The following is a 16675-nucleotide window of genomic DNA, read 5'->3' as shown; positions in this document are numbered from 1 at the left end:
TGTAGAAACTACCCACCCCTCCCCCACCTTTTCAAACCAAGTAACACATATAAGCCTTACAATGAGCTGCTTTAGATTTTTCCAAAGGCTTGAATGAGGAGGGAGTCAAACTGATGAGCTGACTTCCAATGGAGAGCTGGAAGGGTTGGCCACTGGCCTTTGAATCCTGAAAAGCCATGCAATCTAGAGGAGTTCCTAAGAGGCTCATTTATTTGTTGGTGCAGGAAAGGCAGAAATTGGAGACCCCAAAGTAATTCAACAGTCAAACTCTCTTCCTCAGATTTTTTCCAAGTCTCAACAGGACTCCTAGAGGATATCAGAGTCCATCCTTCCTGTAGGTGCCCCACAGCCACTGGAACTTACCTAGGCTGACAGAAATAAATGAGTCCCTTGGGCTGAAGCACAGAAACCAAAGGGCATAGACGTGTCGTGGTTCAGAGGAAGAGTGGAGGGTTGTAGTCAGAAAAACAGGGTGTCATTGTCTCGGCTCTACCAGGTAGTCACCTTGATCCCTGGGCAAATTCCTCACTCTCTCTGACCTTCAGTTTCTTCATCTGTGTGATAGGGACAATTAAAGCACTTAGCTCAAATGGTTGTGAAACTCTCATTAGATATATGAAAGCATTTTTAAAATATGGAGTGCTATATAATTGATAATTTTAATCTTCATGGCCCATATTTTGGGGGTCCACTAGTCATTCTAGTATTCATTCAACAACTTGTCAAATATTATTGAGCCACTTACAATGTACCAGACATTGTAATGTACTGGGTTAGGTGCTGATACAGATCTGATAAAGCAAATCTAGTCCCTGACTTCATGGAGCTTCCATTCCATAGTGGGAGACATATGATAAACAAATATAGGTACAGATAAGTATGTCAGTATAGTTCCCTCTCCTCAGGTACTGATGTGATATTTTAAAAATAGGTTTATTGCTATAATCTACTATAAGTAGATGCATATGGAAGGTAATATCCATGAACTGTTCTCAGAAAATTAGTTTGTCAGTTTAAATAAAGAATACAATTATTAGTATAGAACTGAAAGAGACCTAAGGAATAATTTATCTCGATCCATTTTATAGGTGAGGAAAACTAGAACCCAGAATACTGGAGAAATTTACCCAGTCACATATTTTGGTTTTGTGCGTGTGTATGTGTGAGTGAGAGAGAGAGAGAGAGAGAGAGAGAGAGAGAGAGAGAGAGAGAGAGAGAGAGAGAGAAATCAGGGTCTTGAGTCCAGGGCTCAGAACCCAGCTTTTCCTCCCGCTAGTCAGCTTTCCACTCTGCTGCGTTCCCCTGAAAGGAACTGTAAAAGCTGGCTTCTGTTTTAACAGTGTGTTATGATTATCACACTTGATACAATGTGTTCCAATTACAAGAAATTGGAAATGCGGCACAATTGATTTTTTTCCAAACTTTGCTCCAAGTAACAAGTATTTTAATAGACATTAATAGGTTATCACTTTTTAAGTTTCTTGATCAAATTAGTTTAGAAAACCCTGCATACTCCCCCCACTCTACTTTAGGAATCCATAAATGCATATTATAATTGTAAAAGATCATGCCTGCAGTAAGGAAAGCTCTTCAACTCTGCTCAACTCAGCATTTTCCAGACTTATTTGACTACAGAATCTATTTTGAATTATTTTAACAACGTGATTAATGTGCTGGGTGGGCAGTGCATGCTTAGCATTAACTTGGCTGGCTTCTTGATAAAGTTTGTAAAAGCCCTATAGAAAACAAACCAAATCTGGTCACACAGTTTTAGAAAGGGCAGTTTCTTGGGTCTTAGGATCTTGGGCTGACTGTGGATGTAGGAGCAACACCATCCCTTTTAACCGAGGGCTGGACGGGAAGCACTGGGAGCTTAATGAAACAACTCTCTTTAAGTTTTTTAAATTATCATTTTCAAGCCTTTTGATAATTATGATTATTTTTGTATTTGTTTTTAGGCATTCACAAGGCCAGAGTTCTCCAAAAGAGTATGATGTCTTCACGGGATATCCAAATAAGGTAGCTGGATGTCTTGATTTCAAAGTAACTGTGTATCTTTATTTCAGACTCATCCAAGTTGGTGGGTCTGAAGTCTGTCTGTGGCTGCTCGGTCCAGCCATCTGAACGTGAAACTGTTAGTGATATTTTGAAGTCTTTGAGACAAAAGCCTAGCTCGCTAAAGAACTTGGTTCAGCAGAGAGACAGGGAGGTACAGTGAAGAGAGAATCAAAAGCCTGGAATTCGCTGCTGAGAATAAATGCTAGCTGCTCCCCGAGGTGATTTGTCTGTGCACTCCACTCTCTACAGATGTTAGAGCCTCTTTCTGAGCAAGGACCCGAGGTTCTTTGGTAGCACTTTGATATCCTGCTTGAATTCAATATGTGAAATGGAGGCGTCTCTCTGTGACTTGGAGCCCACAGCAGGCTTTGAAGTCTGATCCAATTTTTGCTGCCTACTATTTGATGTTGAAAGGATGAAATGAAGAAAATGTACAGTTTTTGCCAGTAACTCTGCTGAGCATATGTAAGATTAAAAAAACAAAATCCTTTGGATGATGTACTTAGAAATGTTAAGTAGATTAATACCTTCCTATAGGTTTCCTTTTTTCTTTCTTAGGGATAAACATTAAGTATAGGAGAAAATCAGCACATAGCTATTTTTATATTCTGGACTATAATTAATTGAAGAAGGGGCTAGGTTAATGTGTTCAGAGGAAAAAGTAAATGAAGTAAAGGATGTCAAGACTTTGCTACTATTTGTCCCCAAGGAGAGCACCTCTACTCAATTGTAATGGGAGCCCGCGGCAACGTACAACATGACCCCAATATACTTTGCTTCCTCCCCATACGATCGGGGTCAGGGGCCCCTTAGTTAAATGGAAGCCATGTCCATAAAGTTGTCTTATCAGTGGATAAAAATAACGTTTTTCTTACTGGGTCTTTCTGAAGCACTCAGTGTCTGGGACGGATTTGCTGTCTTCTCGGACATGCCATGCTGCTCCAGGTCGCCCAGGACTGAGTCCCTCGAGGGGAGCCCCTGAAAAACCTGGTAAGAAGAACAATTTGATTGCATGCTACTTCTACCATTTGCCTGCCTGTGTACTTTTAGTGAGTTATTTGGGCAGTACTGTCTCGAAGGCGGGACTCAGATAGTAATATGAGCTAGTGTTAACACAAATTTCAGGTTTGGAAAGCCATGAAGACTGGAAGCTGTTTGCCACCTACCCATGCCATGTAAGTTTACTTTTCTGAAGGAAAAAAAATGGATAGGAGATGCATACTCTTCCTTTTAGTTGTAAGAATCTTACATTAAGAAACTGCTTAAAACTTCATTTTGTTAAAGGAGAGATAAACAAACAGCTGACCAGCTTTCAGTGGGGCAGATTATTCAAGGTCAAAATCTAGAGCTTGGTAAAGAATATGGATTTAGTGAGTAGGTCTGCTCTCTTGGCAACATGGCCATTCTTCCAGCACGGATACAAATATCTTGCCACAGTTATTTGAGAAATAACTATTTCTGGCCCCTTTTCTAAATTATTTGCTACATACCATGGTAAAAGTCATTTTGGGGCCTTATATGTCTCTAAAATCAGTACTTCTGGAAAATTAAATAGAAGTGTGATTATCAGAAATATTTATGAACCAAAAGATACTCAGGACAATGTAGACCATTCCAAAGAAAAAACTTTTCAACTTAAAATACCAACTTACTGCTGGCCTTATTTATTTTTCTGAAATATGCAGTAGTTTCTCAGGTCTGTCCAAATTGCTTCTTTGTCACTTTTTTTCAGTGAGAAAGTAGTACTATATGAAGTGGGAAATGTATAAAAAAGTGTGAGGATATTCTGTCCACATGGAACTTAAACTTCTGAAGAAAGACAAGAGAGGATGAGTGTATCATAGCAGAACTTTTAAAATAGATATACATTGATCAACTTGTCAAAGGGAATATTTTCCCCACAGCCAGGTTGTTCAGGAATAAGGGCAGCATGGGGTAGGAGTAGGATTAGTACAAAAAGAGGAAAATTTAGGGAAAATACATTGTGGTGGAACAAAATCCATTATGTAAGAGTTTAGTTGATGTTTTTCTCTATCCAAACAGACAGACTTTATCTTTTAATTGGGGGTGTTTAGACCATTTACATTTAATGTGATTATTGGTATGTTTTGTTTTAAATCTATCATCTTGCAATTTGTTTTCTATTTGTTTCATTTTGACTGTTGTCTCTTTGGGCATTCTACTTTAAAATACATGTAACTTTAAAATACATGTGAAAAGAAAATTTTCAGGTATGGTTGATTAGTCAAAGGCACACATTCTGAGGTCAGACCTGCCTAGATTCAAACCTCTGCTCTCCTGTGTATGTTAATAAAGTTACGCAATTCCTTACCTTAGTACCTACACATGTAAAATGAAGGAAGTAGTAGTTTATAGCTGAGGGATTATACTGAGGAATAAATGAGCTAGTATACTAGTAAGTATAGGGCATAGCAAAATGTCTATGGTGTGGTAATTTTTGTTATTGATATTATGTAAATGCAAAATTAATCTATAAGTATGAATAATAAAGAATCAAGTACTTACTGTAAAGCATTAAGTTTTAGTGGGATAGTTCAAGGGGAGCTAACATATATTGTATTTGGTCTAAGTATTAAAGAGAACTTCTTGGATTACAGTTATTTTTCACAATCTTTAGGAAAGTAACCCATAAAGTCAAACTTAGGGTTTCATATCTGACATGCTGTAAATGGCTCATATGCACTTTCCTGTCATAATTATTCCTTCCTTCCAACCTAGATGGTTTCTGTTGAATTTGCCTCCATTACCATTACTTCTCCTTATGCTCCAGTGGTCTTCCTACCTTCTTTATTTCCCTCCTTCAATGTCTCTTATGCACATGTGCCTGAGGAGCTTTTCTAAAGCATACTCTGATCATCACATTCCCTTCCTTCATACTCTTCAGTGGCTCCCCATTGCCCCAGCATCAACTCTAAGTTGCTTGTAAAGAAATTTTTTTTTTCAATTACCATTGCCATCCAACATTATATTAGTTTCAGGCATACAGCATAGTGGTTAGATATTTCTATAACTTGCAAGGCAATCTTCCTGATAAGTCTAGTACCCATCTTACACTATGCATAGTCATTATAATATTATTGACTATACTCTCCATGACTATTTTGTAACTGCAATTTGTACTTCTTAATCCCTTCACCCTTTTCACTCAGCCCTCTCCCATCTGGCAACCATTAGTTTGTTCTCTGAATTTATGAGTTTGTTTCTGTTTTACTTGTTTGTTTATTTTGTTTACTAGATTCAACATATAAGTGAAATCATATGATATTTGTCTACCTTATTTCACTTAGCGTAATACCTTCTATGTCCACCCATGTTGTTGCAAATGGTAAGATTTCATTCTTTATAATGGCCAAGTAGTATTCCATTGTATGTATGTACCACATCTTTATCCATTTATCTATTGTTGGACACTTAAGTTACATCCATATCTTAGCTATTGTAAATAATGCTGCAGGGGACATAGGAATGCATGTATCTTTTTAAATTAGTGTTTTGGATTTCTTCAGATAAATACCCAGAGGTAGTATTATTGAGTCATATGGTAGTTATATTTTTAATTTTTTGAGAGACTTTCATACAGTTTTTTTGGAATTTGCAATCCCACCAACAATACCTTTTCTCCACATCCTTGCCAACACTTGACTTTTGATGTATTGATGACAAATGTGAGGTGATATCTCATTGTGGCTTTAAGTTGATGATTAATGAATTTATATGTATATTGACCATTTGTTTGTCCTCTTTGGAGAAATGTCTATTCAGGTCCTCAGCCCATTTTGCAAGCAGATTCTTTGTTATCTTGGTGTTAAGAACTCTAAGTTTCTTTGTATGACATTCAAGTCTGTATCTGTTCGAGTCCCAATCTTATTTTCTATTACTGTCTTCTACTGATCTCTTTCTCTCATTCTGTGCTTCAGAATATCCAAACTACTCTCTATTCTTCAAGCATGCCCAGTGTGTTCTTTTTCTCCTGTGTGACTTTGTTCATGCCCAACCGGTCCTTCTTCCCTGTTCACTCTCAGAGTCCTCTCCATTCTTCAGAGTCCGCAAGAGCTCCCTCCTCGTGCCCTTTGACATTTCTTATAGTACTTATCACATCCTGCCTTGTACTGTAGTTATTTTCATGTATATACCAGGTCTGGTGGAGTGTGGGAGGAGGCAGGGTTTAAGTAATCTGAAGTTACTCAGTCAGGCCAGCTCTGCTCAGAGCAGACATGCAAAGAAGTGTTCAGATGTGGGGCTTGGACAAAGGCTGTCATCAGCCACTTAGTCAGAGTCTCAGAAGTCTCTTAATTGGTCCATTTAAGCCTTATAGGAGAGAAAAGCACAGCATACTCAGGAAGTGCATAATATAAATCACTTTGCCACTAATCAGAGCAGTGGAATTATTTAACTGGACTGACAGACATATACACAGATCTTACCTGATTTTACTGTGTAAAAATGTATTCCTCAGGCATTTGTTTTTCTCTTTATTTATTCATTTATTTATTCAAGAAACAATTATTAACACTGAGTGCTAAGAACTATTCTGGGCCAGCACTTTTCAAACTGTTTTGAAAGATCAGTTTGGGGTTTATTGTATTCATTTTCAATTTACAGTCTGATACTTTTGTAACAATAAAAATGATTTACTAGATAGTTGCGCACTAATGTGTTGTGTCAATATAAAATTGATCAAAACTTTTCTAAATTTCTTACTGTAAATTAAATTACTCTATATTTCTTTGCTCATCTTGTTGGGATTGATAACAAGCTGTGGCCTATACGATAGACCACATGTCACTGTTCTAGGCATGGTGATACACCAGGGAACAACAGTCAAAAATTTCTCTTGCCCAGCTGGCATGGCTCAGTGGTTGAGCACTGACCTATGAACCAGGAAGTCATGGTTTGATTCCCTATCAGGGCACATGCCCAGGTTGCAGGCTTCATCCCCCACAGTATGGGGCATGCAGGAGGCAGCCAATCAATTATTCTTTCTCATCATTCATGTTTCTACCCCTCTCTCCCTCTCTGGAATCAATAAAAATATATTTTTTAAAAATTACTATCCTCACAGTGCTATGTTCTAGCAGAAGGAGGCAACACTAAACAATAAGCATAACATATAAGTTGGTTTAGGGATGTTAGAAGAGTGAAGTGTTGTTATAGGGGAGAAAATAGAGCAAGGAAGATTAGGAGTGGCCGAAGTTCGGAAGACAGGGTGGGGGTGGTTTACTTGGCTTCATTGAGAAGCTAGAAGGTGGTGAGCTAGTTAATCATGTGGATGTCTAGGACAGGAGTATAACGGGCAGAGGGAACAGCCATGGCTAAGGCTCTGAGGAGAGAACATGTGTGGAATACACGAGGAGCAGAAAGAAAGACAGCGTGATTGGGGCTGAAAAGGCAAGGAAGAGAGTGGTAGGAGGTGAGGAGCCAAATGATGCAGATCTGTGTTTCTCATGCAGCAGGTCTGGATGGCTCCTGAGATTCTGCGACACCAATGAACTTCAGGGTGGTGCTGATATTGTTGATCTGAGGTCGGCGTTTTGAGTAAGGAGGGTAAACTCAGTGAAATGGGGAGCCACTGAGCATTTCAGCAGACGAGTGATGTGACCTGAATGATGTTTTAAAATGATTACTCCAGTTACTGGGTTAAGTGTAGACTAAAACATCATCAATAAATGAAATATCATGTATAAGTGGCATTGTCTGGTAGCTGAAACTTTCTAAAACCTACGAGTCCCTTTCATACTAAAAATGCCCAACACAATTCTTGTTCTTAGTTATCTCAGGACATGATCTCAACAATAATGCAGAGAGATCCTTAAATGTGATTGTTAAATGGGACCACCTACCCTTGAATTAAATGACCCTCAACCATTATGATTTTTAATTAAAGTGCCTGATTATTTTTACTTTCTTCTCTTTCAACACAAAGCTGATGTTTTTTTGCTATTATTAATGTGCTCAATTTTTGTAACATACTTTCCTTCCCCTTCTCTCTTTTTCTCTTTTGCTGTGTCTAAAATACAGGCTTTCAACATTTTTCTGCAGGTAAAAATGGGTAATTGAGGGAATCCCTCTGAGTAAAAGAAAGGAAACTGTCACAAAAGTACTACATGCCTACTTTTGACATATATTTGGTACCTTACCTCCATTTTCTTTTTTTAACTTTTTTAAATTTTTTTAAATTATCTTTATTGTTGAAAGTATTACAGATGTGCCCTTTTTTCCCTATTGACCACCACCTCTACCCCACACTAGGCCTTGATCACACTGTGGTCTGTGTCCATGGGCTATGCATATCCTATCTAATAAAAGAGTAATATGCAAATTAACCATCACTCCACGACAAAAATGGCGGTGCCCATAGCCACAAGATGGCAGCGCCCAGTCCTCTTAGTCCCACCGGAGTACCCCAGTCCGCCCAGCGGTGGCAGCCCGGGGTGTCCCCGCCCCCCACGCAGTGATCCCCGCCCAGCGGCGGCAGTCTGGGGTGTCTGGCTGGGAGGCGCCAGCGCCCGACGCGATCCTCGGCCACAGCCTGGGCTGGGGTCTCAGGCCGGCAGGACTGCGCACCCCCGTCACGCGATCTTCTGGCCAGTGGCGGCAGACTGGGCTGGGGTCTCAGCCTGGCTGGGCTGTGATCCCCTTCCAGTGGTGGCAGCCTGGGGTCTCAACTACTGAGTCACACCAGCCAGGCAGATATGGAGGAATCTTAAATGTTTCTTTTTTTTAAAATATATATTTTATTGATTTTTTACAGAGAGGAAGGGAAAGGGATAGAGAGCTAGAAACATCTATGAGCGAGAAACATCGATCAGCTGCCTCTTGCACACTCCCCACTGGGTATGTGCCCCCAACCAAGGTACATGCCCTTGACCAGAATCAAACCTGGGACCCTTGAGTCTGCAGGCCGATGCTCCATCCACCTAGCCAAACCAGTTAGGGCTGTCCAATATGTTAAAGAAAAAACCCTATCTAATAAAGAGGGAATATGCAGGGGAGGGCATCTGGGGGTGACCGGGTTGTCAGGGGAGGGCAGTTGGGGACGATCAGGCTGGCAAGGGAGCAGTTAGGCATCGATCAGGCTGACAGGGGAGTGGTTAGGGGGTGATCAGGCTGGCAGGCAGAAGCGGTTAGGGGCAATCAGGCAGGCAGGCGAGCAGTTGAGAGCCAGCAGTCCTAGATTGTGAAAGGGATGTCCAACTGCCTGGATTGGGCATAAACAGGCAGTTGGACATCTCTTGAGGAGTCCCAGATTGGAGAGGGTGCAGGTTGGGCTGAGGGACACTCCCCACCCACCCCCCCACCCCCCGACACAAATTTCATGCACCGGGCCTCTAGTATGCATATAAGTTTCCCGGTTAATCTCTCCACACCCCACCTCTCATCCCAGCCTTCCTTCTGAGATTCCACAGTTTGTTCCATGCTCTGTATCTCTGGATCTATTTTGTTCATCAGTTTATTTTGTTCGTTAGATTCCACATCTGAGTAAGATCATGTGACACTTATCTTTCTCTGACTGGCTTATTTCGCTTAGCATAATACTCTCCAGGTCCCTCCATGCTGTCTTAGAGGGTAAGATATCCTTCTTTTTTACAGCTGCATAGTATCTATTTTCTTAGTGTAAAGTACACAAGCTTTAGTGTAACTTTGTGACCTGCTTGTTCAAAGACTTCCATTTCCTGCCCTGGGTTTCCTGTGATACCTCACCTGAGTAAGGCAGTTCTGCCCTTGGGTATCGTCCCGTCCACAGGTGATATAAATTATTTCTATTTCTTTTTGTAAGTAAAAGTCATTGTGTATACTAAGACTAACTTTAATCATAACGCATCTTAAAGATGGAGCATGATACATTTTTAGGGAGCTGAGGAGCAAACAGTCCTATACCAGCCTCCAGAGGGGGCCCAGTGGGCATGCACAGCATTGGGTTATGGTAGAGCCTCAGAGCACCTAGTGTCAGATCTGCCCAGGCCGTCCACCCCACTGCTGAGCAAACCACACACACTTTCACCCAGCTGCTTCTCTAACCCCATCAACTCCATTATTTGCCTTTATCTTTCTTAATGCTCATTAATAAATTCTGTTGATTTTGGCATAAGTTCAACTATCAGAAGGCTAACCTGAGCTGTTTTATCCTTGGAACTCTTAATCCTTAGAGTCACCAAACATCTCAATTTTTCTGGAACTGAAGAATTTTCCAAGATGTGGGATTTTCATTGCTAACTCCAGGGCAGTCTCAGGCAAACTGGGACAAGTTGGTCACCCTATCATAATCCTGGAAGTTGAACTCGCATCGGGAGGGACTGTTTTTTTAAAAATTAGATCATTATGTCAGGCAAGACCAAGCCTTGGCTAGTGCTACAGAAATCGCCTCCCACTGGCTGCCTGTGTGTGGAAGGGGTTGTGAGAAGTTTGCCAAACAGCAACCAGTGGGATCATAAAGGGCTCAGCTGTCGCCGACTTGACATGTTCCTCCTGCGGAGCTCAAAGGCAACGTTTTTCCTGCTGGGAAAGCACATGGAACCCAAATCCCACATGAGGGAGCGCTCCTGGGACCTCTCTGCCTCGCACCCAGTGCCTTAGGGAAGGCCACACACGGACCTCCAGGCTGCTGTTGTGGCCTCATGCATGGATAGTCTCTGGGGCTCTAAGCCCCCCTCTTTTCTGCTCCCACTGAGCTGGGGCATCTTTTCTCCTTGCCTAGATTCCATGAGATGCACTGTAAACCAGGGAGTGAATTGGTAGTGAGCCTGGTAAAGCCTCAGCCTAGGGACTGTTCTCGGTGAGATGGTGAGATGGTAATTACAGGCACAGATTTCTTTCCTTTAGCATGGGGAGGTGGGAAAACACCTTGTCAAAGGATCTTTTTAGATCTGGTGGTTCTCAAACTTCAGTGGTTGTCAGACACAGACTGCTGGGCCCATGCCATAGTTACCGAGTTTGCGGGTGTGGGGGAGATTTGCATTTTTATCAAGTGCCCAGGAGATACCATGCTGCCGATCTGGGGACCACCCTTTGAGAAGCTCTGATCTAGACACCCCCTATCTCGATATTACATTGAATCAGAAAAAGGGAACTTTATATAGATAGCTTCCTATTCATTCGGTCGTTCTTTCATTCATTCAACAAACACTTATTAAGCACCTACTACAGGCCAGGAAGTGAAATAAGACACTTAACAGACTAACGCAATTCAAAAATCGTGGTCTTTGCAGCTGTTATTTTCCAAAGCAGATTTGGTAACAACACAGTGAGTGTCCTTATTTATCTCATGTGGTCTTATTTAAATCCTCAGGAAGTTGTCAAGAACAAATTATACATGTAGGTACTTGTAACTTTGCTGTAGAGGAAGAAGAAGAAAGTGTTCCAGACTCTGTGTCTCAATTTCTACAATTATTAGGAATTACTACCCTTAAAAGATATTTCTGTTTTATAAACTATACTGCCTCTGCCCACCTCCTGCAAAGCAAAATTGCTCTAAATCCCACCAGATCTGAATATTTGCACATATCTCTAATATCTATGTCATTACAGTAATGTTTGTTCCTTGGCTTTTTGCAAAGGGCTTTAAACAAGGCCAGCATAAGGAGTGTACAGTTTGAGCCTATGGACCTGTGGGCAGAGGATGGAAGGAGAGAGAGGAGGGATTATAGCTCTTCTAATCCCAAATTTAATCTCTAATTTAGTCCTGTTTATATGAATCATACACCTTTCCTATTTTGCTTAAAAGACTTTTCTAATTGTTACTAGGTCTGGGTTTTGGGTTCCTTTGTTTTGCTTTGCTTTATTTTGTAATTTGATGGCTGTGAACAGCATACTTTGGACATTGATTGCAGTTACAGCCATTTACCTTAACCAAGACCTCGGTGCAACACTGTGACTTTCTACAGGAACTCTGCAGGATACCTACCAAGAGGGAAAGACTCATTTTGGTGCCCTGCTTTCCCTGAGCTTTGAGGATCTGGAAGATAAGAAGGGAGGCTGTCCACGTAGGTTGGCACAGTATCTACTCCTCAGCCAGCTGAGGCACTGGGATTCTGACCCTATTGGAGGAGTTGAGGCTGGAGAGAAGGTGGCCACAGCTGGGAGAGCTGCTGGTTAGAAGCCATGGAGGTCATTTGTCAGCCATCATTCCTGAGGCCACATCCCTCAGGGAAAGCCTTGTGACTCTGTTCTCATTCCTGCAACTTATTAAAGCACATTACAAAGTTGGAGAGTTTTTGGACATTATTCTGCTTAGATTGTTACTTGCAAACATGTGAGGAAAGTACAGCAGGAACTTTTCTGGTGCTTTCCTGAGTGCATTGGGTCAGGATGTACTTTTTGTGATGCTGAGTGAGATTCTGGCATTAACCCAGGACATCAGGAGTGCAGCTGCCAAGCAACGCAAGGTGCGGGGGTGGGGATGTGTGAGTCAAGTTAGGGTACTTGGCTTCCAGAATTGAATGTTGATGGCATGACTGTGAAACGTGCCAAGAGTAATTTTATTTTTAAATTCTTTTCTTACTTGATTATTTGAAACAACACACACTCTATGGACTACCCTGTTAACCCTAGCTGCCTAGTTAAGAGTCCTAGTTTCATTTCAAAGGATTCTTTTCAACTTTAACATACAGTTGTATAATGGCAGAAGCAGAGTGATTGTTTTCTTTACCTTTGCTTGTTTTCCAAGATAGGGAGTAATAAATTTTTAAGTGTTTTTCTTTCTTTTTAAGTTAATAGACTATATTAACTTTTAGTAGTTTGGGGTTTTAAAAAATTTGAGCAGAAAGTAGAGTTTCCATATACTCCCTTACCTCATCCCCTCCCCCCAGTTTTCCATATTATTAATATCTTGCATTAATGTGGCTCATTTGTTACCATATTGATATATTATTAATAACTAAAGTCCATAATTCACACTAGGGTTTAACAGCATTATAGTCTGTGAGTTTTGACAAATATGTAATGACATGTATCCACCATTACAGTATTAAACAGAATCGTTCCATTTGCCTAAAAATCCTCTGGCTCCATATTTTCATCCCTTCTTCAGCCCTTCCGTCCCCCTGAGCTCCTGGCGACTGCTGTTTTTGGTTTTGGTTTTGGTTTTGGTTTTGGTTTTTACCATCTTCATAGTTTTGCAGGTTCCAGGATGTCAGAGAGGTGAAATCAGACAGTATATGGCTGTTTCAGACTGGCTTCTTTCAGTTAGCAATAGGCCTTTAAGGTTCTTCTATATCTTTGCATATTTTGGTAGTTCTTTTTTTTTTTTTTTTAATTGCTGAAAATAACCCATTGTATGGATGTACCACATTTTGTTTATCTATTCACCTACTGAAGAACATCTTGGTTGCTTCCCAGTTTTGGCAATTAAGAATAAAACTTTTATTAACATTTGTGTGCGGGTTGTAGTGTATGCATAAGTTTTCAACTTCTTTGAGTAAATACCAAAAAATGTGATTGCTAGATTATATGGTAAGACTATGTTTAGCTTTATAAGAAACTGCCAAATGGTCCTTTAAGTGGCTCTACCATTTTTATTTCCCACCAGCAAAGTATGAGCGTTCCTGTTGATCCTGATCCTCACCAGCATTTGGTATTGTCAGTGTTTTGGATTTTTGCCATTTTAATGGTGTTTTGATATCTCATTGTTGTTTTAATTTGCATTTCCCTGATGATGTATAATGTGGAGCATCTTTTCATATGCTTATTTGCCATCTGTGTATCTTCTTTGCTGAAGTGTATGTTTAGATCTTTTGCCCATTTTAAAATTGTGTTAGTTTTCTTACTTTGGAGGTTTAAGAGTTCTTCGAATATTTTGGATACCAGTCTTTTGTCAGATAAACGTTTTGCAAATATTTCTCCTAATGTAGGCTTTTTAAATATTCTCTTAACAAAGTGTCTGTTGTAGAGCAGTAATTAATTTTTTACTTATATAATCAGGGAGAAAATGTTTTTAAATAAGCCTGATACCCATCTTATCCTACCACCCACTTCCTATCCAAGAAAGTGAGAACAGGCTGAGAGGAACAAGTTAATGGGTTGTTCAGTAGTTGAACACATGAAAACTGTGACATGAGCATGTTCCCTAAATTAAGTGTAATTAATTTTAAGTATTACAGGGAGGCAAGATAGACAGTCCAGAATTAAATGGGGGGAGGGAGGGGGCCTTGCTTATATGACTATGTGTAGAACCATAGTTAAACTTTTCTCCCAGTTTTCATTTTTATTTGACTCTCTTATTTCCTAGCTACTTACTACTCTCCTTAAGTAACCAGAACATCTAGAATGATCAGGAAAACTCCGGGGTTGTCTATTTCCAGTAAAAACAGTATTTAACAAGAAATTTTATTGATTTAAATTCACAGAGGTCTGGGAGAGAGTGAAGTGCACCTTTGTTACTCATTCATTCAGCAGATGTTTATTGAGCAGCTACTAAGTGACAGACGCTATGTTGGGTCCTGAAGATATATAAGGGAGCCAGATCCAGGCCTGCCCTTATGAAGTTTGCCCAAAGGAGAAATGGGCAAATGAAATGGGAGTAAAATCTCCTTTGAGCAGGGTGTTGATAAGAGTGAGCACTGGAGCTGCGCTACTACAGGGATGCATTTGTAGTCTCACAGGAGCAAAGAAGGATCAGGTAGGCTCACACCAAAGCTGAGAACTGAAGGAGGACCAGGGATTGGCCAGGCAAAGAGTGAGAAAGATATTCCCAGCCCTCTGCCTCTTTCCTTTTCACACCTGAAAAAGCTCACATGTGAGATTGTGCTTGTTTTGTTTTTCGCATTTTTTAAAAATTCTGAAACGTAACATGCCTGCAGTAAAACAAAATCGTTTAAACAGAGATGGGCAGCTTACTGAACTATAACTGCAACTGAGATCACAAACAGAGGCTGCCAGGACCTCAGAAACGTTCTGCATACTCTTACCTGATGTGATCCCCTCCTCCTCCCTAGAGGTAACCACCTAAGTGTTCATCCTACATGTCACAGTTTCCTTTTATCTGTTTTTCAACTTTGTATAGGTGCAATCACTCGGCATGTATTCTTTGGTTTCTAGCATTTTTTTCTTTTTGTATTTTTAAGGTTAATGTGTTTATTTTTCTTTTTGTTCAGCAGCCCGTTTTCTGACTTCATTCTTCTGTCACTGGGCTTCTGGTTGAATTCTTTTGCTCAACCTTCTCATTTTACAGAAGAGAATACTGAGTCCCATTTGGTCAACCCAGAACTCAACCCAGAGCTGCATTCCAGAGAGAAATCAAGGAAGTGATGCCTCCAGAGCAGCTCTCAGGGTCCAGACTCTTCTTGACGGTTCTTTGGATGGTCAGCTGTTTTAGCCTCTTACCTGCATTTTCCTCCTTGCTCTGCGAAGACAGATGGAAAAATAGAAACCTAAATGGGTTGAACATTTAACTCTATGTGCAGCTGTAGACTCTGAAGTCATTACATTATGCCCAGGTTATTTAATTGTTTGTTCATTGATCAGTTTAGGATTTCACAGACTCTATTCTGATTAGGCTCAAAGGCAAGAAGGCAAAATGAGGGACATAAAGCCATGCCTAGGAAATTATTGGATTAGGTGTAAGCATTTTGTTAGCTAGGACTGCTGTTGGGTTTGGATTAAAATTGCTTGTAATTTATAAAAAGGGAACATATACTATCTAATGAAAGAGTAATATGCAAATTGACCATAACTCCACTACACCCACAAGTCACACCCACTAGCCAATCAGGAGCAAGTATGCAAATTAACCTAACCAAGATGGCTGCAGCCACGGAGAGAGCAGGAGGCTTGGGTTTCCCCAGCAATGGGAGGAAGCCAAGCTTTCCACCTGTCCTGGCCTGCCTTGGCCTCCACTTAAGGCTATAAAGTTTCAATTATAGAAGATAAATAAATCCCAACAAAAATGGCAGCAGCCACGGAGCTGGAGAGAGCAGGAGGTTTGAGTTGCCCCTGGTGATGGAGGAAGCCAAGTTTCCACAGCCCTGGCCTGCCTTGGCCTCCACTTAAGGCTACAAAGTTTCAATTATAGAAGATAAAGAAATTCCAGATACTAGGGCTTCCACTTGGGTCACCAGGGGGCGTGGCCAGCCTGCAAACTACCACAGGCCCCTCGCCTAGGCCACCCCATGCCTCAAGGGAACCCCCACCCTGATCCGGGACACCTTTCAGGGCAAACGAGCTGGCCCCCACCCGTGAACCAGGCCTCTATCCTACTAATTCTATCTAATAAAAGAATAGTATGCAAATTGACCATCACTCCAACACACAAGATGGCTGCCCCCATGTGGACACAAGATGGCTGCCACAAGATGGCCAGCAGGGGAGGGCAGTTGGGAGGGACCAGGTCTGCAAGGGAGGACAGTTGTGGGTGATCAGGCCGGCAGAGGAGGGAAGTTGGGGGTGACCAGGCCTGCAGGGAAGGGCAGTTGGGGGCGACCAGGCCTGCAGGAGAGGGCAGTTAGGGGTGACCAGGCCTGCAGGGGAGAGCAGTTAGGGGCAAACAGGCTGGCAGGGGAGCAGTTAGGCATCAATCAGGCTGGCAGGGGAGTGGTTAGGGGGTGATCAGGCTGGCAGGCAGAAGCAGTTAGGAGCAATCAGGAAGGCAGGCAGGTGAGCAGTT

At 41.3% G+C, this 16675-nt stretch overlaps 1 protein-coding gene across 1 annotated transcript in view; it reads left to right on the top strand.

Annotated features, from left to right (window-relative positions):
* MYO3B (myosin IIIB) overlaps positions 1 to 16675 on the top strand; it is a gene marked incomplete at its 3' end in the record, with an annotated part of 379148 nt that overhangs the window by 294995 nt on the left and 67478 nt on the right. Inside the window, exons 30-31 of the mRNA XM_080668808.1 lie at positions 1959 to 2019; positions 2949 to 3048. Coding sequence (XP_080524934.1) covers positions 1959 to 2019; positions 2949 to 3048 — 161 coding nt within the window. The remainder of the gene's footprint in view (positions 1 to 1958; positions 2020 to 2948; positions 3049 to 16675) is intronic.

The sequence above is a fragment of the Plecotus auritus genome (assembly GCF_963455305.1).
Source record: "Plecotus auritus genome assembly, chromosome: 5".
In the NCBI taxonomy this organism is placed as follows: Eukaryota; Metazoa; Chordata; class Mammalia; order Chiroptera; family Vespertilionidae; genus Plecotus; species Plecotus auritus.
Note: the sequence above shows the minus strand (reverse complement) of the source record. Positions and strands in the feature narration are given on the sequence as shown.